We start from the raw sequence: 25024 nt of genomic DNA on the forward strand, positions 1-25024 counted from the left end.
ATAATGCAAAGTCAAGCAGTTGAATAGCCCTGAGGCTGAGAGCAGTTTTCTCTTTATTCAGTCACTCCAAGACTCTGGCCTTCCCTTGGGCCTGGGGAAATGGAGATCCAAAGTCTCCTCTGCCTTAGGAAACTGATAGAAGACTACTCATCTATCTCTAGAGGGAAATCACTAGCCAAAGGTGGTAGAACCCTTTATAGTTTTCTGAATTCTTTAAATGTATTACAATACCTTCAACAGTGCCCAAAGACAAAGATGACATCCCAGATGAGTCCTGTATTAGTGCCTCACAAACTTTTTTCCCCAAGATAATATGTAAATAAATAAACACAGGTAATAAAATCTGCATCAAAAGGTTTCCTGACAGAACTAATTATAGGGTTCACTTCAAAAATCAAGAAAAAAAAGTCATCCATTAGTCAGGGCTGCTGTCTTCCCTGTTACTCAACCCAAATACAAAGGAGCAAAAGATTAATGCAATTTATTTTATTATGCTACAATAGGAGAAGCCATTTGAAAGCTTGACTTCAGTATCTTTAAACAGTGCTAATTCATACCTGGCAACTGTTGAATATAGACTACATTTTATTTTTCTTTGTTTATTTTAAGTATTAAAGTCTTACATAGAAAATAACCTAAAAAGAAATAAAGATAGAGGGAATGTAGTAGAAGGAAAGCGTAAGAGAGTGTGGGTGTGACAAGACAAAGCTTTTGTAGTAGGTCAGTTTTGTCAAAAAAAGAAATGAAGACTGAGTGAATAAGGCAGCAGGTGTGAAAGAAAGAGAAGTGTGGAAGAAAGGAAGGGAGATGTTTAGAACAATGAATGCTTTGTTTTGATGACTAAGAAGAAATAATCTTTTAAGAAAATGGAATAAATCTGCAACAACCACATCTGAAATAACATAAGAAACAAACTGTATAATCAGTTTGTTTTGTGATCCAAATCACAAAATAATTTCTTTTCACTTTATAAATATTTGAACTTGTTAAGAAAATTTATTTTTGCTAAAGACCAATGTGACAAAGTTGTTAAAATATTGGATTCATTTAGTAATGGCTAACTAACTATACAGAAAGGCTAAATAATTAATGTCTGCTAAGATTTCATTTATACTCCTCTCATAGTTTTTTTTACTGCAATTAGTGTGCCAGGTTTCAGAACTGTTTCTCAAATCATAGTGCTCAGTAGGCATTTATTCACCTGTTGTGGTCAGGGCACAGTTAAACACAATACCTGCTTCTCCAGTAATATTTGCCTTTGATATATGTCCATTTTGCTGGTCATTGGATTTCTACAAAGGAAGGACAATTTTGTAAATTAAAAATGGCACTAAGGAAAAAACCAGAAATGTGTTCAATATTTACACATGTTAAGTAGCAGCACTGACCTTATCTACAGCTTCTACACGCCTAGTTCTCCTCATGATCTCCTCAAGCCTCTACAATGAAATGTAAAGGGGTAAAACAATGTTTGCTGGCATTAATTTGAATATCTGTCTCCCAAACCACAACTGCTTGTCATTTATCAGCTGTATCTGTTTATTGCAAAAAAATGCATTATTTATTACTGCTGGCAATATTCCCTTCATAGTCACATCAGGCCAATGAGGACTGAGCCCTTCTGAGAGCACATTTCTATCATTTACTCCCTTCTGGTGAGGTGGAAACAGACTGCTAAGGCAAAACCAATCACAGTTTCTCTGCATGGACTGAGTTACCTTCTTCCTTTCCAAGCGCTCTTGTTCTTCTCTTTGGAAATGCTTTTCACGTTCTAATCGAATCCTCTCAGCCTCTTCCCGCAGGCGAGCTTCCTCTTCTTTCTATGTTGGTGGTAAAAGAAAAAGAAGTGAGGAATAATTTACTCTTTAAGGACAGTTTTACAGCCTGTGCCTAATTATGCATATCTGCAACACCCTGAAAGGACACTTTTGGGGTTTACAAATCACCAAAAATCTTTTCAGACGGAATTGCGCATTTCTTGATTAATCTCCGTGTTTTGAGTAGCATTAAGAGAGAATAACTAAACAAGGGACATCATGTTTGGTTCTGTGCCCATTCCAGAACACACCAGATGACAAATAAGGAACTAATTTTCTAGCCTTCAGCATTAAAACAGCAGCCAGGAAAGTATTGGAGAGATCAATTTTTTTGTGTGGTTAATATTTTTGAGAGTAAAATAAAGGCAGTAGAATGCTTTGTTTGGCCGACAGAGTAACTGTTCAATGAGACCAAGGGCAAACAGCCACAGGCCCATTTGCACAAACTTTCCATTCCTGCTTTTTTAATTAAATGCAAAATTTGTCTGGAATATGATGTAGAGGGGCCTTGCTCCCTGACCATGACACTGTTACATGATGGAACCACTACAATTGATCATTTTTTGCATCTCTAGCATCCAAAAAAGCCTTGGCCACGTGCTATCTCTGAGTGCTAAACTGAGTTAAGCCTCAGTTTAACATTTCAAAGAGAGTAGCACACATCTTCTGAAAAAGATGAATGGAGTTTCTCAGCCATATTCACTAACACAATCCTTTAAACATTTATTATCAGAAGCATACATTTATACACCAGAAGAAAACCTCATGTCTACAAGGCAAATTGAAGTGTTGGATTGTGGAAGAATAAAGCACATGCAAGAAGTAAGAGACATGTGAGAAGGAAAGAATCCTATCCAGAATGCTTACCACAGCCTCTCCTGAAGTCAGTAAACCAACATTATGCCCATCAAAAATGAAAACACTTGAAAAATGTAATTTTCATTTATTATCATATGTCTTTTGACTAGCTACTCTGATTTCAGGAGTACTGGGCCAGATAAAGGTTCTCCTTGGTTTGATTAAATCAATCCCTTTGCACGAGCCCCACACAAAAGCAGTATTTGACACAGGATCAGAACTCAGCAGTACTACATCTCCAACACAGTGAATAGTTAGTTACCTTGCATTTGGACTTGCTGTAACTGTTGGGACAAAGAATTCTCTGGTATAACAGCATTTATCAAAATTTCCCAATACAACTCTATTGATTTTTTTCATCACAATTTATGAGGAATAAGAAAGGATTTGTTCTAAATACATTGTAAAGTGAAAGAGGAAAAAACCCCTCAAAACTCACTCCATACCACGTGTGGAATTCTATTTCTATGGAATGAACTCTGTCCCAACAGATAGCATTTAAATTTTAGATATTGCTCTAATTTAGGTGCTATGTAAGAGGTGCTGCTTCACCCACTTCACTGCCAGCTAGATTGGCCCAGAAATTCCAAGAGGGAAGCATACTTGTTTCTGAATGCGCTCCATCTCTTCTTTCTCCTTCTGCTCTCTCTCTTCTGCCTGGCGGCGCAGCCGTTCCTCCTTTTCCCGCTCCTCTGCATCCCTCCTTTGTTTTTCTGCTTCTTGTCTGCGAGCTTCCTCCTCTTCGCGGCGAGCTCTTTCTTCAGCTATCCTCTGGGACAACTCTTCTTTCTTTTGTCTGCAATCATTAAAAAAGGCATAAGAAAAACAGGTAATATAAGTAGGGAGAAAAGCCAAACCACCAGGTTCCTGATCCAGCCCTGCTTGATAAAGGTGCACTGCTGCCCTATTCCTAAGCTGTCTGTTCTGCTTCCCACAGGGGCCAAACGTGAAGCCCTATGGAATATAAAAACTTTGCAATGCAACACCAATACTTCCCCAGCATACCTCTGCCTAATCTATGGCTTGCATGCTTTGTTAATCAAAACCTTTGATTAATACACTTTGCAAAACTTTCTGCTCTTTCATATAATCATATTCTGAAACAGTACACATTTCTGGCACCCATCTCACCTCATGGCAATGATTCCTTGTTTAAAAAGAAGTACCTAATTCTGCCGATTTTTGAAGGTTACCTTCTAACCTTACTAATGGCCCCTCATCCTTGTATTATGAAGTAAGTAACTTTTCCCCTTCACCTTTGAAGTCTCCCAAATTATTTAGGACTTTTTAGTGTATCTTCCCAGCTGAAGAATCCTCACCTGTTTAGCAGATTTTCATATGGGAACTGTTTAGTACTTGTTACCTTCTTTGATGTCTGTCTGCACTTATTTTTCTAGTTTTACTAATTTTATTATCACAAAAAATATAAAACACAACATTCAAGCTGTAGATTTATCTTGATTAGTTCAGAACAACATTTTCATTTTGTTCTTGTTTCTATTAACTTGTAACAGTTCATTTCCTTTGTCAACCATGACTCACCTGATACTTTCAAATATTCAACTCCAAAAAGATCTCTTCCCTCAGAAATAATTCAGCAAGAGACCAACACCAGGAGTCAAGTTAGATTTATTTCCTATACACATTTCTTTATGCTTATCAGCTTCCATTAAAATGGAAGCATTAAAATTCCATATAAATTGGAAGTAATTCAGCTTCCATTTTATAGCACAACAATATACAATATGTCTCAACTTCACAACTGACTTATCTCACTGTATACCAACAACATCTCACTGGCTGCAACTCCCTTCAAGTTCTTTTTGAACAGACACTGGCAACTCCTTTCACTGTGAAAGCTGATTATTCTTTACTTTTTATTTTTGGTCTTTCTGTCATAATATTTATTCACCGTATTACTCTTATGCCACAGAAGCCTTTTTTTTTCCTTTAAAACTCTTTGAGAGGGTCAGTGTTCTGAGCCTTTTGGAAAGCCAGGCTATTTTAGCTGGTTCTGCCTTGTTCCTATCAAGAGGTCCAACAAATTCCAGAGGCATGGCAGCCCTCTGAAAAAACATTCAACTTACGCAGCAGCCAGAGTCATGAGTATCCAGATGGGCTACTCATTTGCTAGTAGAAAGTGAGATGTAACATTAATTACCCTCCAAAACTGCTGGGAGGGTGTGGGGCATGTCTTTATTTTAAAGGAGAAAATTAAGAGGTCCAAGTCACAACAGCTGTACACCTAAAGTACCACCCACAAGAGAGATCTTACAACTCAAAGAGGCTGTGCTGATCACAAAGTTGAAAACAGCCATGCAGAATTTGCTAGAGGGAACAAAAAAAAGCACAGCTTTGTTAATCTCTGAGGAAACAACAAATCACAACTGCAAGGATCTGCTCTCTCCACCTGGCCTATTTTTAAAGCACCACTTAGAATAAGTTTTAACCTTACAGATCTGATTAGGTATATACTACACCAACTGAAAAACCCAACAGTAAAATATGGTTTTGGGGAGGAACTTGTGCCTCCTGCACTTCAGTGCTGTGTTTCGTATATAACAATTTAACAGCAGAATAAACACAAGAAGCTTCTAAAAACATATCTTCTCTACTGCAGAGGCCTAGAATTACCTTTCAAGCTCTTCTCTCTCCCTCCTTTCCTGCTCCTCCCGTTCCCGCTGCTCACGAGCAAGGCGCCTCTTTTCAGTCAGCAGCCTTGTTGCTTCTTCAGGGTCAGTTGTACCTGCAGAGGGCTTGGGCAGTGCTGGAGCTGGAGAAAGAGCTGGTGGAGCAGGAGGTAGGGATGAGCTGGCTGCTGAAACAAATGGGAAAGAAAATTAGTTTGTACAGACACGGTAGCCAAGATGTCACTCTCTTGAAAGGAACAGAAAATACTTCTGAATGCACTGCAAAGTGTTCCCAAGCTTATGTGATTTTTTAAATAATTCAGAGGAGGAGAATGTTTCCAGATGCTAGAGGTTCACACACCTTCAGGGAAGTTCGGTTTTGCAGGATATGTGAAAGCATCTGCAGCTGAAAGTGTACACCAAGTTTTCTGTCAGAACAAATGCTGACAGGTGCTTAATAGGAGTTACGCTGGCTCAGCAAGTCCCTACCATCACATTCCTTAAGCTTGCTCAATCCTGTTTGAAGAGCAGAAACAAAACGTTGTGAAATTGTATTTTCTTCTTTCTCATCATCCACATCTGAAGATCAGAGCCAGAATTTTTGGTGACAGTCATTTTTGGTGACTTGGTGATCTCAAAGATCAGCTGCCTGAAGTGATCTGCACCAAGGGTAGGACGCCAGCTGTCATCATTTTTTGCAGCTGCTCCAACCTGAGGCAACTCATGGGACACAACTTTTTAAATTTTGACACTATTGGTGAACTGTGGCTTGTGTTCAAATCTCAGCAGTGCCTTCATATAAATTCTTTATTCAGGGCCAGTTTTGTCCATGCGGCAGAGAAGATGTTACAGTTTTTTTTTCAAGTAAAAGGCTAGTTCATATTTCTGTATGTTTGCCTGGCATTCTCTAGCACAGGTACAGAGTGACTCATCACCTTTTCTCTGGACACCAGGGACCCACAGGTTAATGTTAGGAAGCATTCCCAGAGTAATCCCATCTGGTAATGCAGGCAAACATGGAGAGGGAAGACTTTGAACTGTCAATGAAATCAGATTCTGACCCCAGTAATATATATGTAAAATAAGTCACAAGGACCAGCAAGCAGATGACTTTAAATCTGCATTTCTAACCATATACTGGGATGTGACAATTTTCCTTACATCACTAACGACTTCTAAACAGGGGTTTCCTCCCTGACTTCCCCCTTCCTATACCTCATCATGTAAACAAACATAAATTCAGTTGTTTTCTGTGCTGAATTCCTATCTGTAGACCTCCCTGCTTTCCTCTTCTATCAGCTAAAAACTACAGAGGTATTTCTATAACTCCTCCAGGGTTTGACCATGAATTCAAATGATACTTCTACACCAGTAATTTAAAGAGTGCCAGGGCCTGTTCTCTGGCCTTGAGGTGAGCTGGCACAGTTTGGCACTAGCTCAGTGGAGCATTATTCTCTCACATTACCAAAACAGGTATTCAGCCCAACCCCAGGGAACAGTGCGGACCTGGGCTGACCTCCAAGACATAGCTGGGACTCAGAAAATTCTGGGATGTTGAAATATAAAAAGGTAAGCAATTTGATCACTGAATTTTGGGAGCCATTTAGAGCCATGCTCTTAGTAGCCTTGGGGACAGAAGGTAAGAAAATGAGAAGCTGCAATTACAGCCTGGATCAGAAACATACCAGAGAGCCTTTGTAATTGTAAACAGTATAAATGACAGAGTTCCTGCACCTCAGCCCTTTTTAATTTACTAACATGAGCCAAGGCAGGGCTGTTGCTTTGAAGGGAGCACAGCTTTGTGCTGCTTGGGGCTCGCTTCTTGCCTCAGGTGCTGAAGTTGGCAGCATAACAAGTAGCTTAATGCACACCTGCCCTGCTGTCACAACAGATAACACCCAAAGGACCTTGAAAGCTTCATTGGCATTAGTGAAGTTGTGTGTGAGATTTGCCTGCAAAAGCTTGAACAGCTTCATCAGCAATTGCTACCTGCTGACCTCCTGGCTGCTGGCCAGCAGGCAGCAGAGCCACACCAGTGAAAGGCCAGTGCTGTTACCTGTAGGCAATGAGCTGTATTCACCTGCAACACAGCCCCAGGAGAATTAGCAAACCAGCAACATTCCTCTAGCCCCAAATGCTGTGCTTGCACCTCTCTAGACCCTTGAATTCAACCAGAGACTAAGTTTTGGCAGCTGGGGGCTCCACAGACAATACAAAGCCATCCTATAACCTCGCATGTAAAATGCTCTGCCTGAGGTCTCCATCTTTGGTCCCAGCCAAAGCCCTCCTCCAGCTTTGGGAGAACACATTCAATTTGAAGGGCTGCTCATCACTCTAACTACAGCACCCTCCTCTTTCATCTGTCTCCACTTCATATTCTTGTTTGTATTCTTTGTTGTGAATACAAGCTGCTTGACTTCTGAATACTTTTATCACACATAACCTGTTTCAGTATTAAGAGACCTTGTCACAAACTCAAATTTTGACTGACACTGCAAGGAAGTGGAGTCTCTCTTCCTCCTGAACTAAACAGTCAGACAATCATGATGGTTTGTCTGGTCTGTGCCTTGTACAGGAGAGTTATAACTTGTAAATACTTGCAAAGTTCTCAGTAGTATCTCTGAAATGGTCTTAAAAGGAAGTTTTCTTCTGAAAAGGAAGCAAGCAAAAGATGGCAATTAAATCTCCTTTGCATGCCCACGGCCAAGATACATCCATCCACCCTTTCTGTGGGGTTGCACCTTTTGTAGTAGGATCTGGGTATCAGACAGGAACTACTGTAACAAAACTTAAGAAAACAAAAGAAATCAATTTGTGACAGGTTTTTTTTCATAGAACAAGCCCAGACTACATGTGCTGCAGTTAAATGCAAGATTTCTAATACTTAAAACTGTTATCTGATAGGCAACTGCAGGGAAGTCTATAAATTTTAAGTTGAGAATCCTAACTAACATAGCTTGTTATCCCAGTGGTCACACTGGACTTTCTATCTCATCTGCAAGAGACAGTTTATGCCATATTTAGAACAAACTAAAATGTCTGCTAGAAATAAACTATATTTTTCCATTTTCATATTTACCTTTTTCCCTTTCTACACTTTACAATCATTATTTTATTTTTTGTGTTCATCTTTTTCTGCATTGCTGCTTTTCAGGGTTGGTAGAGGTTGGTGAGGGTTTCCTGTTCATTTGTTAACTAACTATTTAATAACTCATTTTGCCTTAAAAATTCCCCCTATTCCTTTTTACTCTTTTCCTTGGTTCTTTGCATTCTACTATACTCTGCAAATCTCTCCTGATATGGTCCTCTTGCAATATTATACGTAAGTTAGTAGTTACATAAGTTAGTAGTGTTACCAGCACAACTGCACTGTGTATAACATGCTCACATGAACTCATGTGATGGCTTCTTGCACTGTAAAGTCTTCAGACCATTAATATTCTATTTCAACAGTTTGTAAAGAAGCCATTCTATGATATGGAGAACAAAATTCCTGTCCAAAAGGGCAGAGAAGAGGCTTGTGAAGCCACACTGTGTGAGGCAGCTTGGCATGTTGTTTTGACTCAGAAGCAGGAGGGCTTCAACCTGTCTACAATTTCCTCATAATGAACATACATCTGCAGGAGTGTTGTGAAGAATTCAGATTAACATTTGAGTGAAAACTACATCATTTCAGAGAAAGCGAAGGAAAAATATGAAACGTTCCTTATCCTAAAGCAGGATGTCTCCTTACCTTGAGTTAGCTCTGCTTGGACAGTGAGCTGTTCCTGACCTGCGGGTTCTCCAGCACCTGCTGAAGCTCCTTTACCCTCTTCTGTCCTCGTCTCATTGGCCTTTTCAGCCTCCTTCTCTTGTCTTTTCTTCTCACCCTCTGGTTTGATTTCTTTTTTGACTGGCCGGATGTTGCCAGGAGAGGGAGGACGTGTCTGAGCAGAGGAAACTTTGGAGGAACCAGGTGGGGAAGTTATCTGCTTGGGTGTCCCAGGCAAAAAAGGCAAAGACTTTGATGCATGCCTGTGTAATCAAAGAGTGACAATGCTGGTTTTCACTTCTACTACCATAGCAGCTAAAAATAAAACCACTTCTGTGTTTCTCTATCAAGCAGGACTGCTGGTACAGCTGATTTGGTTTCATGCAAAATGCCTCCCCCTCCAACTCTCCAAATGTGTGACCACTGAGCCCAGCCAGAAAGGGAGAAACCAAGTGATTTCCTGCCCCTTCCCCTTCTCCAGAGCAGTAGCAGGATTTTTTTTTTTTAAAGCAGGACTGTCTTTCCTTTTTTTTTGCAGAGAAAAAACATCTACATCATCAAATAAGTTTGCCATGTTTCACTTTTAATTAATAGAACAGTCAGAGCTGCCTATAGCTCATGTCCAGCTAAGCATGTACTTGACTTACCAAACTGGAGAGGGAGCTGATGATCTAGCTTTGAGGCTGGAAGTAAAATGACCTCCTTTAAAGTTGGCTGAGAAGCTGGATGACAAATGGTCCTTTTCTCTTTTGTCAGTCTATAGCTCGGCAAACAAAAAGACAAAGTCAAGCCAGAGTTCACACAGCTAAAGAAAGCAAAGCAAGCTCAGTTAAGGATGAGGAGTTGGGGGGCAGAGAAAAAGCAATGCTGAGTCAATGATTTCTACAGCTTGTTTAACAAGTTCCTTAATATAGCCCTGTAACCTGACACCATCTTTGTCAGCGAATATGCATTTGACAACAAGGATCCTTTTCAATCATTCTCTCCTGTCCTAAAATGTAATGGGCTAATTTGCAGAGGTTTATTTTCACACAGGCAAAAAAAATTACCTTTTATAACTTGATCTTTGCTGATTGCCACAGAATATCTTCCACTACATCCCATAAGCACAGGATTTCTTTAGCAGAAAACACAAAACAAACTCCCCCTGCCCTTGGCTCATACTTGGTCACAGCCTCCCTACACAGCACAACATTTTGGGTTCATGCTTACAAGTGAACACCATGAATGTCCTCAAAGCTTCCAAATATAGCAGACCAATCCTATTCTTTCTTTTCTTGGATGATTTTACAGCACATACTTTTTGCCATTGGTTCTTGCACATGATAGTAATTTCCTTTATTCTTCTTTATTTTTAAAAAATAAAATCCTAAGTTGAGAAATATTTCTAATAATACAAACCAGAGCTACAACAGATCTACTGCTTTAAGGGAATAGATGAGAATTTAGGCATCTATTTACTTCCCATGTTTAAATCTAGATTAAAAACTTAATGGTTTTAGAATAATGAGCTCAGATCCCAAGAGCCTGAAGAACAGGAATACTGGAAAGTACACTGAGTTGCCAGTCAGCCAGCATGATGCAGAGGCTGCTGCTCATCACCTTGGCTGGAGCTTAAACACAAGCCCTGCAGCAGGTGTGTCATGAGGCTTGAGAGCCTCACCAGCTGAAACCTGTGCAATGCTCATCCCCTGAACTGAAAGCCAGGTTAACAACTGGAAAAGAAAGACTGAAAACAACTTCATGAGCACATGATGTGCTGAGTTATCAAAATAAACACAAGGAGAATAAATGCATTACAATCAACAAGAGTTTTAGCTTGCTAGCAGTAACTCTGTATTGGATCTGCTTTATTAGCACTGAAAGCAGAGCATCAGAAAACTTTTCTTCATATCAATAAAGTAAACAGCTGATCTCATACAGAAGTTTGCAGAAGCATAAAAGATTCTCCACATCACACAGGCTACTGGAAACAGCCCTTAATTCACTCATTTTATATTAACAACAGTTTTCTATCACCTCCTCCACCAAAAAGTAACAACCTTTCTTCTGTTTAATTTGGAGGAAAAAAAAAAAAGACCAAACCCCAAACCTCTCAAGAGGAAGAACCATTAGGTCAGGGGAGTGCAATGCTCTATGCACACAGTAGGAAATTTCTCTAGAGATAATACCAAGGCTATGCCTTAGCTTAAACTTCAGTATACTACCCTAAAGATGAAGTAGTGGCTATGACTCATGGCACTTTGATTAACACTGCTTCCAACAAGGATGTCAATAGCAGCACTGTCTCTTGACCTTCTGCCCATCAGGCCAAACAAAAATGCAAGCACCTCTTGCACAATGTTTTGCAGAGATGACTTCAACGCTTCTCGCACTCTCAGGTTGTAAGTACAAGAAAAATATAACTGCTCAGGTTCACCAAATTAATCTGAACTGGGTCTGACTGCATCCCACTGTCTTGGAGCACAGTCAACACAAGTTTGTTCTACTGTTTTGATGTTCCTAAAAAGCTCAGATCAGCCCCAGTACTGCTACTAAATCATTCTGAATGAACCTGAGGAAAGCCTTGCTTATAAACCATGATCCTAAACCAACTTCTTCCTTCCCAGTGGGCGAAAGTTTACTAGCCTGGTCTCCTAAGAAAGCCCAGATGAAGTGAGAGTACTCTGTGCACTTGTGTATAGAGACATGTGAGTGCACGCATTCCCCCCCACCTCTTTATCTTAGTGGCTCAGCTGAATTTGCTAGAGGCCTCAGAAGACATCCAATTCTGGAACCTCTGTGAAAACAGACTGCTGGGAAAAACAATTTCCCCACCGAGGGAGAAGTGGCAACACCATCTTGGGCCTTAAAAGGCAGCAAAGAATTCACTTAAGAACAGGGCACTGTGACTGTGCCTTGCAAGAAGCTAAGGCATCTACTCTGCAAACACAGGTGTTTGGAAAACATCAGTGCTTTTCCACACGGATTCTTTGGTGAGCAATCAGGCTGCGTCACTACATATCCTAGTGTGTTTCAGTTAGAATCCAGCCAACTATGACACAAACTGGAGAGGGTGGGGACAGTGCAGAGGGGAGGAAGTATCCCTGCAGCTATTCCAGTCCCAACAAGCAGTGCAGTCATGGCACGGGACACGGAGTACTCGTGCAGCTGCCAAGCTTACCCCTGCAAGGTGCGTTGTTCGCCGACGTCCAACGGCATCAGTAGAAGCATAAAGTTTTGCTCGTTCTCCTGAATTCCTACAGTTCATGGCCTTGTAGGACAGAGGGCTGAGGGGGCTGCAAGATGCTGAACGGGGACAAACGGGGATAACTACGGTGTTGGTTGGTTTGGTTATTTATTAGTTTTAATTACAGAGTAGCATTGGAGAATTGACAGAGGAAAGCCAGCAGGAAGAGAAACGACCGAGAAAGACAGAAAAGAAAGAAGGTGTTAATACAAAGAGAAATGAATAATTATCAAGTCAGAACCATCATTTGACACTTTAGCTTGGCCACACATACAGTAAGGATGGAAGTTCAATAGATGCTCATGCAATCCATTTGTAAACTAATAATTTCTTTCTAAAAAATTAAGAAGTATGCCATGATACTGGATAGCAGATAGTATTTTCCCGTTAAGTTTTTGTACAGCTGGTGGTTCTGAAAAAGCAGTAGAAACAGTGGCTGATCTGACAGATTAGCTTAGTACATACATTGGAATGAGTCTCAGACATTCAGAATAGAAAGCAATCAAATGGAATCAGAATGCCTATGAATTGCATTGGAAGTGAAGAAAAACTAACGGAGACATACACACAAAGATCAAAACCCATTAACAATACAAAACAGTTTTAACTAGGAAATTAATGAAATTACTGTCTACATTTTACAGCATGTGATTTGGTTTTAAAAATTCTTCTTTTTAGAAATATTTCATCCCATCATATTTTTTGATATTTCTAGAATAACAACTTAAATACATTCTCAACAGCAAACTATTTTACACATTTAAAGAAAAAGCAGGCTTACAACAACAAATCAGCTTGGAAATTAGAATTTGAATAACCAGGATGGCAGCTTTTGTTGGTTTGCACAAGCAAAAAGACTATTACCAAAAGATCTGACAATAGCAGGTATCAGATATACAGTGCTCTGATTTTATCTTCAAAGAGAGCTTTAACTGCCAAACCTATCATGGGAAACTTCTTGCAGCAAAGTGTTCTTGGACTTTCACTTGATTTAACTGAAGTAGAAGACTGGGAAAAAACTATGCTATTACTGCAAAGTTTTATTTTTCTGCTCCTGTTTGTCTCCTCTGGTCATTTAATTGAGTCTTAGCACAATTATTATCCTTAAGGAAAAAATAGGGGCTCTATATAATATCTTCCTGTTCTTTTTTTTTTTTCCCCATGTCAAAGAAATTTACATCCTCTGTTTCCTTAACGAAAAGCCAAACCAAACGAATATTTCTTGCCTGTATATCCCTCTCTGAGCACACTTGAAAGAAAGCAGTTCCACATACAGTTAATTCTTCCAGTCTTACAAAAGTACAGCTGCTGTTACAGGAAGAGCTCATAGACTTAACAGTACTAATGCTGCAAATTCTCCTGCACCAAGAGATTAACATTATGAATAGAGTCTCATGTAAGGGTCACAGCAATGGCACTAATGCTTGCCTTATAGTTTATAGGGATTTATGTTTAATGAGGAATTATGACTTAAAAACAAGCAAGAAACAAGAAAACAGGGATTTTTCTTTGTGTTTTTATTTTGATTGAGTCCATCTAAACAAGATAGGAGGCAATGGCATAATGCTTTATACCACTTATAATTTATGTGGCTCCTGCTCTGTGATTCAATTCCCCTTCTGCATGCTGATTATCTGAAGTTACCACCAAGGATGACAACACAAGTATTAAAAGAGAAACAGTTCATTTTCGTTTGTGAAGTTGCCAAACAATGCTTTAGGCAGCACTTCCAATGATTCATGTACTAACAGGACTACATCTATTCAGAGGAGCTTTTTGAAAGCTATTTAAAAAACATTTTAGTTTTGAAGGGTTTATTTTAAAAAAGATCCCAATGTACTCTTATGCTGGATGTCCCTAATAGCTCACTTAAGATTTAAATACATGAATCCATATTTAACTCAGTTTGGATTTTTTACATTGCAATTTATTTTTACAGCCAAAGGGCAGGGTAACTTTCAAGGGAATAATGGCAGGCTGGGATGAGTGGAATGCTCAGAGCACAGCTGTGAGCCCTTGCCATCACCTGATCATTAATCTCCAGGAAGCATCCTGTATGAAGGGGCTGAAGTTATAGCTCCTAGAGAATAATACCTGGAAAACAATGAGCAGATGGATTGTTCTTCTGGTGGTATAGTTCCAGTTAGCATAGGGAAGGAATTTCAAGGAACTGCCTTAGACTGAACTGACCAATCAGTCTTTCCTGCTACTTGTAGCCTTTCTCAATGTTCCACTCAGTTTAGAGTTGGTTGTGCGGTATAAACAAGAGCAGTCCCAAAAAACTTCATGCTTGCTCCAGGAACCACTTACATGATGTGTTCTCAACTATTCCCTAATGAAGAGCTGAATTTCCAATATCCTTCTTGGTAGGTGATATTAAATATTAATTTTACAAGTTATTGGTTTTGAAGAGTAAAAAAGAACTCTGTGCTTATTGATTCCACTATTTGCAGATTATCGTCCACATTTTTGCTCCTACAGCACTACCCCCGTGGAAACGTACCACAGCCTAATTAGTTATAAGAGTTCTTAAGTGAAAGCTTCTTTAAAAGTAATCTTAGCAGATCTCTGTTCCTTCTTACCTTCTATGTTCTTTAATTAGTATAAAAATCCTGTCCACGACAGACAAGAAAGACTTGCCTAGACTTACAATAATATATTGATGCACATGCTGAGGGTATAATGGTAAAGTTTCCAATGGATGATTATAAAACATCCTATGAAAAAAGAAGAGGCACCTGTCACCTGCCTAAAATACATGATAAGCTAGTATGCCCTGGTTGTATTTGGAATACAGTTCTACCTGGGCCTTCAATTACCACCTAGCAATATCATCACATTTCTGCACATTTATTTTCCCTCAGTAAGTGCTATCAGGAACCTGTTCTGGGGTTGGCACACAACTTTACAATTATTATAACCTCACTAAACCTGCACATTTAACTTCACAGGTATTAAATGCACAGTAGCCAGGGCCAATTTTTTTAAAGTCTAACTCTCTCCATGTGGGAAGTGCTCTGGCAGGGGCTGAAACTCCTTTGCAGCAAGCAGCTCAGAGGTTTAGCAGTGGATGTGCTAAATCAGCTCTTTCCAGCAAGGTGTGCATTTGCTTAAACAGCCATGGTCAGCGTGATGTTGTTGCCCTGCATGTTTTGTATTCATTTATTGCATTAATGAAGAGGCAAAAGTAAGAAAGAGGCATAGCAAACAACTACAGAGAAGCTTTCATGCTGTCATGCACACTAATCACGGACATTCAAGTTCATTCTGGGATGCTACCATAGATTTCATAATTAGATCAATGACTTTACAACATCCGGCAAGGAATCTGGAAAAATAAACATCTGAGACGTGAAGCCTCTGTTCTTATAGGATTACCTGCATCTCCAGACAATGCAGCTGTGCTTTTACTCCGAGCCAGGAATGAGTGTGTGGGCGTCAGGAGCCTGCTAACGATGCTGCTCTCCCATGGACTGAGCTGGAGACGGCGAGCTGAACGTGCACCATACAAGCAAGATGTTAGATCAAACACCTCACACATAACTACATGCTGCAGAGTGTTAGTACTGTTTCCTCACTACTGCATATCTTGAAACTGTCCACAATAGTTTGGTGGTTTGCATTTTATTATTACTTCTTTTTAGCAGAAAAATTCCTATAGAAATATGTACATAGGAACATTTAATTTGTTACTGCCTGTGGCATTATGGCAAACTGTTACCAAATGAACACTAATATTTTGCACATCTGCCACATTCCATATTAGGAATGACAGGATAATTTCTCTACTAGGACAGTTGCCACTCCTAAATATAGACTTCAACATTTTGTGTCCCAAAGTCTTCCTACACAAAGGATATGTAGTCTTCCAGTTGCACTAAAACACCTTCTAAAGTTTACCAGCCTACCTAGAAAAACCAGAAAATGTTGCTTACTGCTATAGAGAGAATTTTGTCAATTTTGTCAATGAGGTTTTATCAAAGTACTGCAAAAGGGTACTGCACCTCAACTGCAGATACCAAGTTCAGCAGCTACAGTTGTCTCAGTAATAGGTGAAGCCACAGAAAACATTTTGATCATCAGTTCTCTGTCCAAAGATCCTGCTAATGATCACTTTCCATGCAGAACAGTAAAAAGAATAAACTTTTCAAAGAGTTGCTCTGTTTTTAAAACGCACTACATGGTGACCTGGCTGCAATTGCATTGGTACTTTGCTTTTCCCAGTGTTGTCTAATGCAAGCATAGCTTGTCAATAGAATCCTTTTATCTTGTAAAGTTGTTTTTTGTTTTTTTTTAAATACTAACTAAACATTTATCATGGTGAAGTATTAACCAGAAGAATCCTGTAAGTTACTTTCTGTATTGAATTGGGTATTTCCTTGATATTCCAATACAACAAATTGCTTCATAATTTGTTGTATAATTGCATCACAAGTTAAAACATTCAACTGCTTCCCAAAGTAGTTCATTACAGTAAGCTTACACTATAGCAATAATCTTGATATTGCAAGCAAAATCAGGTCTTCTTACATCTCAGCATTCATTTGCCTTAGTTTAATGTTTGCAGCAACAAAAGTGTAGTTTGAATTTGAGGCTCAATCTCTATAACATTCACTGAAGCTACTTGCTGTAACAAACTTGACATTCATTTGCATTTTTAAAGGAAGAGAGCCATCACTTCTAATAAATGTAAACTCTGAATCTGTCTTCAATCTATTCTTTGCTGAGCCCCATGAAAAGAGAGGCTGATCTCAATCTCTTCCTACAAAAATATAATTGCTTAATCTGCCCTCAGAGCTGTTTTGCACTTCTCATATTGCTCCCTTAAATTCCACTGATGCAATAAGGGGCATTACTATAGAAATACAGGACTCTCAAACACAGCAGGCTCTTTTCATAACCGTCCTTTTACACAATGTACTATTGCCAGAGCTTTCTCTGATTAATGATTCCATTCTGCAATGGTAGAGATCATAGAGACACACAAAATACCCTACAGAGACCTCCATTACAGCACACACATTATCATTAAGCTTGCAGTTTAACAATGAAGAAATCACAGAGATACCATTAAACTGGATGCAGTAATGGTAAAGACTTTGCTTCCTTCCACCTCCAGGTACCATGCTTGATGTGATCACTGTTTAAAGCTACTGTTGCAAGACAACAGATTCTTTTTTATGGTCTCAGGCTTTAGTAGGTAAGGCTCACCGGTATGACTGTTGATGAGTTTGGAGAACTCTAGTTGGAGAACTTAATTTAACATAAAGATCAAACAACTTCAGAAGGTAATCCCTGATATTTTAGGCCAGTAAAGCAGTACTATATATACACCATCCATTTCTTGGAGTTTATCTTTACATGATAAGTAAATGTCACAATGTAAATATGGCCCTTACATCACATATAAGCCCCCAGAGATGAAGTAATCTCAAGAGGACACAGCTAAGGGACTGATGATTTACAATACCAATGTCTCACCTACCTGCCACGTCTTGCATGTCCCTTGCCCTAAAAGATTAGTATGGTTTAATTATCTTTGCCCCTAACTCAGGGGAGCTTGTATCCACATCCCCAACTGGAAGCAATCGTGTCCACAGCATCCAACTGAAGCACTGGGACAGCGTGTGGGAGTGAACTAGCTGATATGCACAACAGTGGACTAAAACCAAAAACTTTCTTCTCCATATAAGCAATAGGTCTGGTCCAGAGATGTCAAAATAGCTTCAGCCAGAACCTTGGAGTGAAGTCTCCCTGATTCTCTAGAATGGGTTTAGATCAGAGTTTGTTTACATGCACCTTGGCTTTGTGGGCCAGGGCCATCACATACTGAATTTTCCAAATGCACAGCTCCCTGAAAGCATCACACTCTGTGCATTCAATATGCATTTTAACAGATTAGTGCAGCATTCACCTAGAACAGACAAACTTTCACCCACTGGGTTCCAACTACATGAGTATTAATACCTAAATGCATTGATCAGCTTCAGTTTTGCTCAAACCACACTGGAAGAAAACTGAGTACCAAAGAAAGAACATCCCAAAATAATAAGATCAACTTTAAGACAATGAGGTCAGCTTTCTTTTTTCTTGCTCTTTTTGTTTTTTATGCCTCAGGGTGACGTTTTCAAGATTTAGTCTTTCAAACCATCTGACAGACAAAGGGAAGCAGTATTTTTTGTTCTCATCCCTCCAAGGGCAATTTCACAGAATTATAGAATGGTTTGGGTTGGAAGGGACTTGAAAGATCACCTAGTTCCAACCTTCCTTTCATGGGCAGGGACACCTTCCATTAGACCAGGCTTCTCAAAGCCCCATCCAGCTAGACCCTGGGTATCCACAATTTCTATGGGCAACCTGTTCCACCAACCTATCTCACCAGCCTCAGAGTGAAGATTTTCTTCCTAATATCCAATCTAAACCTTTCTGTTTGAAGCAATTACCTCTTGGTCTTATTACTACACGTCCTTGTAAGAAGTCCTTCCACAGTTCTCTTGGAGGACCCTTTTGCTGTAAAGTCTCCCTGGAGCCTTCTCTTCAGTCTGAGCAAGCCCAACTCTCTCAGCCACAAGCAGGTTATTTTTAACAGATTAAAGATCTTTATAATCTTCCTTGTAACTAAAAACCACACAAAAGTTGCAGGGAGCTGGCAAAAGTAAATTCATTACAATCATCTATATTTGTCTTCAGGATATACAATATCCTGAATACTGGAAAGTTGTCTTAGCAGCAGCAGAATAATTTGCAAGTAAGCAAACAGTAGCATTTGATTAGTTGTAGGAACAGATGGGAGGCAGGGATTTAACAGGCCTTCTGATGAGCACCACAAAGGAGGCTCTCATTGAAAAATGTGGTGTTTGCTTATACATGTACACGATATGGTGTGTAAATGGGGGAAACTGCTCTTTCAACAGGAAACAATACTGGAACCCCTGAATGTCTTCTATAATGGTTGCAGAAAACAGTGATGCAGTGATTGAGACGATCATCTGCTTGAAAGAAAAATCACTGCAGAGAAGTGGAGGAAAACAACTAAGATGCAAGTTTTGCAAAACTTAAAGTATGTAACTCACACCTCATGAAAGTATTATCCCCTTGCTAAGGTCATAAAGAGTACAACTGCCAAAATCTATTGGTCAACAGCAGATTTCTCCAGCTGAACATGTATTCATGTTTTGTTACAGTTTCAACTATTCACTAACTACAGTAACATAAAAGCATAATGAGAAACCAATTGTACAGCTGTGATAAAGAGCTATATAGCAAGACAGTGTTTGAAATGGCATTAATCAGTCTTTTAGCCAATCAGTTAATGAAAACTTTTGTCTTCTGCTGCACCAAAAAAAAAAATCTTAAAAAAATTGTCCTTCAAATGATAAAAACGTGCTGCACAACAGATGACAAGTTCATGCTGACAACTATAAGCCACTTAGTAGGTAAGCTTATCATCCTTATCTCCAGCTTGCTGTTTTGCAGGTAGGAGTCTGTATTACAGACAAAGTGTGATTGGGTGCCCTCTGGAAGGTGAAATGGGGAGCAGGCAGTCACAGCCCTGCTTTAAGCACCTGCCTTAAGAGGCTGAGGCCATTGGAGAGATTCGTGGCACTTCTCCAGATACATGGCTCAATTAGATTCAGGTATCTGACTTTGCATGAGAAAAAGCATTTATAGCATTTGTATTTACTTTATGTCTTGAAGTCTGCAAAAGTCACAATAGACTCCTAAAGGGTTCTGTGCTGTTTTAGTAAAAATGCCAAGCAAAGAATGCCTCAGCATTTTGACATACAGCCATCACATCCATATTCATTTTCTTTCCTTACCACTGGACTACCTAGTATTCAATTTAACTTCTCCTGAACTTGAAATGGGTGGCAGAAGGAAAAACACTGTGTTGCAGTCCATAGGAGACTATCTTTCTTCCTTAATGCCTGCTTCTGTTCACCTGCCCACATCACCAAGAACCTTCCTAAAAAAAAATCATCCCCTGCCAAAAAAAGCAACCATTTGAAAGACAATATACACACCTGAAAAGCTAGTAAAGATAAAACTGACTGGATTCCAACACTCAGAGCAAGAAATGACTGGTGTTTAGGAATAATTAATTCCAAATGTACTACTGTATTTTTCACAAGTTAGTACAACTAGGTTAGCCCACTAGGATGAACATGGCTCATCAAATCAAGCAGATACTCATATTCACACAAATCTGGAACTTAGTTAAGACACAAATAATGACATCAACCAGACAACACAACAAAAAGTCCATTAAAAAAATTGTTTTTTAAAACAATTTTATGGATGGAAATGGGACAGAACTCATTCTCAGTAGACGACAAAAAAAATCCCTACCAAGTACTTTGCTGTAAAGCTCTTTGCACAAGTTACACAAGAGACATTCTTTAATAAAACTTTTAAGCTCAATGCTTCAATCTCATAAGTCCTCAGAACAGAGGCAGCAATTCAGCTATGTTAATTTTTAAAATCTTGATGGTTTATCATTTTTCGGACTTGTAAACACCAAAAATGTACACTGAAATGAAGCAATCTTTGAGAAATAACTGGACACAAAAGTCAATAAACAGACAATATGAAAAACACCCACACCTCTTCCATAAAAATAACCATAAATGGTAATAAAATAACCAGAAATTGTAATAAAGTAACTGCTCAAAAGCTTCATGCAATATGTCTTAGACATTCAAGAACTACTACGAAAAAAGAAAGGAGAACAAAATAATGACAAAATGGTCTAACGCAAATAAAAGGTCACACATGATTGCATGCACTATGGAGTGATGTATTCTTTCAATAGTTGTACCTCATTTACTAAAAACCTGACAGAAGCACTGCTTTTATCATTTGCTAAAGCAGAATTGTTTAGGTAAGTTTTCTTGTTTTAAAGAACAAGAATTATTTGTTGTCACAGGAAAAAATGTTCAACCATTTATTTACTTGTCACATTTGAAGTCTTTCCACTACCACTGAGATGAAGTACAGAAAATGACTTCAGGAGCTTTTTTTTATGTGCAAAGTAATACATCAGTATAGAACATTCTTTCTTGCTGCTCTTTTAATGCCTTTTTTCTTCAAAACTGTACCTCTGTCTGGAGAATTTAGTAATGTTGCAGATGAGGAGGAGAGCCGCTTGTTTATGACTGGATCAACATGTTTCGAAAGGTTCATTGTTGAAACAGACCGCCTGTCTCGATCTAAAACAAATGGAGATAATGCTAATTGACAGCCCGCATGCAATAGTGCAAGTTCCTAGCTCACTAGTGGGAGGAGGAAAACAGGACTAGGTCACTCCTGCTCTACCACAAGAACTTCCAAAGTAGAATGGATTTATCAGCAGACGTTGTACAGGTGACTCAAAGACTGGGCACAACACAGTTTAAGCTTCAAGTGTGTAAAATATTTTGTTCATTATCACTCAATGGGTTGCAATCTAAAGACTTTCAATATTGTCAGAAAATCTTTGCTCATGACTCATAACAGAAAGCTTCAGGGAAGGACCAAGATGCTCGGAAACTAAAAGCTATTCACTAAAGAAAACACCCTGGTATCTGAATCAAAGGTGACTGGGCACTGTTACTAGGCAGATGGTCAATAATACCATGCTGAAAGTTTAAGGGAAGACTAGTGCACAGAGGAAGTGAGGGTAAGCACAAAATAAATTAAAATATTAAGTTAAAAATCCCACAGTTGTGTGTAAGTGCTAAACCACCCACCGTAGAGTTATTTTCAGCATGCTGAGAATGAAGTTGTAGTGAGTCAATCCAACTCAGCACACACCTGAGCAGATTACAAAAAATCAGCCTCTGCAGAAAGTAATTGTAATGCATCTACTTGGCATACATAACATGAAAAATTTATCATCTGATTTTAGTTTCTCTACATTTTAGAGCAGTATTACATCATTCACACAACAGCTGCAGTCAGCCTCTGCGCCCTGCTGTGGGGGTGATGGTTACTTCAAGAACAGGGACTGCACACACCTTGTGCATATGTGTGTGTCAAAGGAAGTTTGCTGTGTCCATTCTTTCCTCTCTCAAAAATAAACAAAACAACAACCCCAAACAAAAAGAGCTCCACACTCCATGCATTGATTACACATTCCCCATTACAAATTTTCATCTGAAAATCTGACATCCAAAAGATGCTGTGAGAATCAATTCTGCTTTTGCTTATGTTTTGGCATGTACTGAACCTCAGCACTACTCAGCAAAGCACTCAACCATGCTGAAATGCAATGAGGCTTGAGCATATGCCTAACTGCTCTGCTGATTCATATTCTGTGTGTGAAAAAATGTGACTGTACACTGTTTTCAAAGCAGATACAAACTCAGAACAATGACAGCATTAAGGATACTGCTGCTGAAATATTATTTGCCATTGTTTATTTATGACAAGTGTATTAACAGTGTATTCACCTGTTCTGTCCCAATAGATTAAATTATACTCCCTGTGTACAAAAAATTTAATAGAGTATATGAATAGTACCTTAACTCTCCCCAGATCTATGAACCAAATAGGATTCACTATAACTGGCTGGACTGAAGAAAGATTCTTCCTACCCCTCGTGATTAGTTGCAAACTTTAATGTTGGAATGACTTGGTGAGGGCAGAGAACTGGCGGACTGGACACTGGCAGGGGAATAAGGCTCTGAAATGGGTTTTAAAATGGAGAAATCCAAAGGTTATAACTAAGAACAAGACCTCCGTAGGCTGGCAAGATGATCCCAAATTGATCTATGGGGTAAACTAGAGAATGCCCTGTTCAAGTCGCTACTGGAGACAGGATGCTCAGGCTTCCTGAGACCAGAACGATATTTGTGGGAACGGGATGGGGATTCTGATCTCATATCTAATCTTCCACTGAGAGATGACACAACATCAGTACAGGTTTCTACACCTGGCAGAAAGGATGTACTGCATAAACTGGCTTTTTGAAGATGACAAATGACAATATTGAAAATCACCTCTGCTGTTAGGCATGACAGCATTTCTTGTGTCAATGAACCTAATTTAAATGAATGACATTCAGCATAAGGATTTGCATACAAGTGTTGGCAGTACGAATCCTAAAAATGTAGAATAGGCCAAATGCAATCCATTGCCTGGGAAATTGCTGCTTTCTTTATCCAAAAAAAACCCAAAAAAAGAAACAACAACAAAAAAAAGGAATTAAAATACCCATGAGCAATGAAACAGCCAACGCAGCTGGTTATGTGTCTGTGTTCATGTGCAAAATAATTGTAAATCCTACGTGCAGTATGCCAAAAAGGTTTCAGAAAATAACAAAATATTCAAATATGCTCTCCTTGAATTCCAGTAGATAGAATATTATGCTTCATTTCAGTGAATTGTGCCAAATCTTTCGAGTCAGCCAGCAGTAACTCTCCACCATAAAAATAAATAATAATGAAATATCTGGTACTAACAACAGTTCTAATCTATCAGCATGGTGTTAAGCATGCATTGCAACTACATGAGGGTGGTTTAGTTACTGATGATCTCACTTCCTGAGAACTAGCTATGGGTAAAGGAATAACAAAACACAGCATTATGTACCAGGTTTTCTAGCACCACCCAGAGATTTGAAGTGGTGCTCCAGGCCTGCTAAATCGAGAAAGGTGAATGATGATTCAAAAAAATAACCTAGGGACAGAATGCAAGACAATGATTTTTCACAGAAAATCAAATAAAAATCAAATAAGTTATACAAAGTTAAGCAAAAAAGTAACCTTTTATGAAAAATAACTGTTTGGTGAATTTATATATGACAAAGATTTCAGACCAATCTTTTCTCAACTTTTTTTTCCCCTCCCCTAATGAGAGGTTAGACACATTGAAATTAGAATAGGAAGAAAAGAACTTTAAGGATCACTTTCTGTTCAAAGAAGTAAAAGAAAAGTTCTCTTTTGGGGGTCTTGATTCACATTGAACTGGGCATATACACATTAATGACTGGCAAATTAAGCTGGAGAAGATAATTGAGGAAAAAAGCATATAGCTAAAATCCACTTAATTTTCCAACCTTAAAGCCTCTTTAGGGGAAGAAAAGGTACTTATATTTCTCCAAATTTCAGTACAAGGCACAGACTGCTTATTACAAAGAACAAGTTTCCTTGTGTCTACTTTAACCTCAGTATTTGGTCATTTCCACCAGACCTGCTTTTGGAGGCACACAGCTAGCATTTGCCACAGTAGCTCGTATCACAAGATTGACACAGCACAAGCACACCCACACATACACACAGGAACAACAGCAAAGCAGCAGAAGCAAGAAGCTGTAGCAAGGGAGGTATGGAATAAATCAACTCCAGAAACAAGCTGTAACTTCTGTTCAGAATTCTTTCTGCTTGTTACCTTTTTGCTACACGAGAATGTCACAAACATGCCGCTGCTAGCAATAATAGGACCAAGAGCAAAGAATTCAAACTAACATACACTGAATCATCCTGCCTTTCAGAAGAAGAAAGGTAAACTCCAGTTGACTGGTGGGGAAGGGAAAGTGCTGAGCAAGGCAAGCTTCCCTCTTTACCTGCGTTGTTAATGCGGTTGTGTAGTGCTCCTCCCCAGGACCACCTGTTTTGCCTTTGTTTTGGCTTCTGGCTTCTTTCAATTGTGCGACGTACAACAGCTTCATGTCGTTCCTTGAGTACAACAGGACAATACATTTGGATACTACTGGATTTTTAACTTTATCTTCTCATCTTTTATCTTCTACCTCCCTGCT

General features: G+C 39.1%; 1 protein-coding gene across 7 annotated transcripts in view; it reads right to left on the reverse strand.

Annotated features, from left to right (window-relative positions):
- The window catches only part of MAP7 (microtubule associated protein 7), a 97016-nt gene that overhangs the window by 9958 nt on the left and 62034 nt on the right, over positions 1-25024 (reverse strand). The window contains exons 5-15 of one of the 7 annotated variants that reach the window (XM_033512704.1): positions 24830-24941; positions 21384-21494; positions 15664-15777; positions 12220-12344; positions 9704-9813; positions 9039-9319; positions 5310-5493; positions 3279-3471; positions 1719-1820; positions 1389-1439; positions 1202-1292 (exon numbers count right to left, since the gene is read on the reverse strand). In XM_033512704.1, the coding sequence (XP_033368595.1) occupies positions 1202-1292; positions 1389-1439; positions 1719-1820; positions 3279-3471; positions 5310-5493; positions 9039-9319; positions 9704-9813; positions 12220-12344; positions 15664-15777; positions 21384-21494; positions 24830-24941 (1474 nt within the window). Of the gene's footprint in view, positions 1-1201; positions 1293-1388; positions 1440-1718; positions 1821-3278; positions 3472-5309; positions 5494-9038; positions 9320-9703; positions 9814-12219; positions 12369-15663; positions 15778-21383; positions 21495-24829; positions 24942-25024 lie in introns of all 7 variants that reach the window. The other 6 variants (XM_033512702.1, XM_033512703.1, XM_015620944.3 and 3 more) reach the window with 6 other exon arrangements.

This window comes from Parus major, chromosome 3, assembly GCF_001522545.3.
Source record: "Parus major isolate Abel chromosome 3, Parus_major1.1, whole genome shotgun sequence".
Classification (NCBI taxonomy): Eukaryota; Metazoa; Chordata; class Aves; order Passeriformes; family Paridae; genus Parus; species Parus major.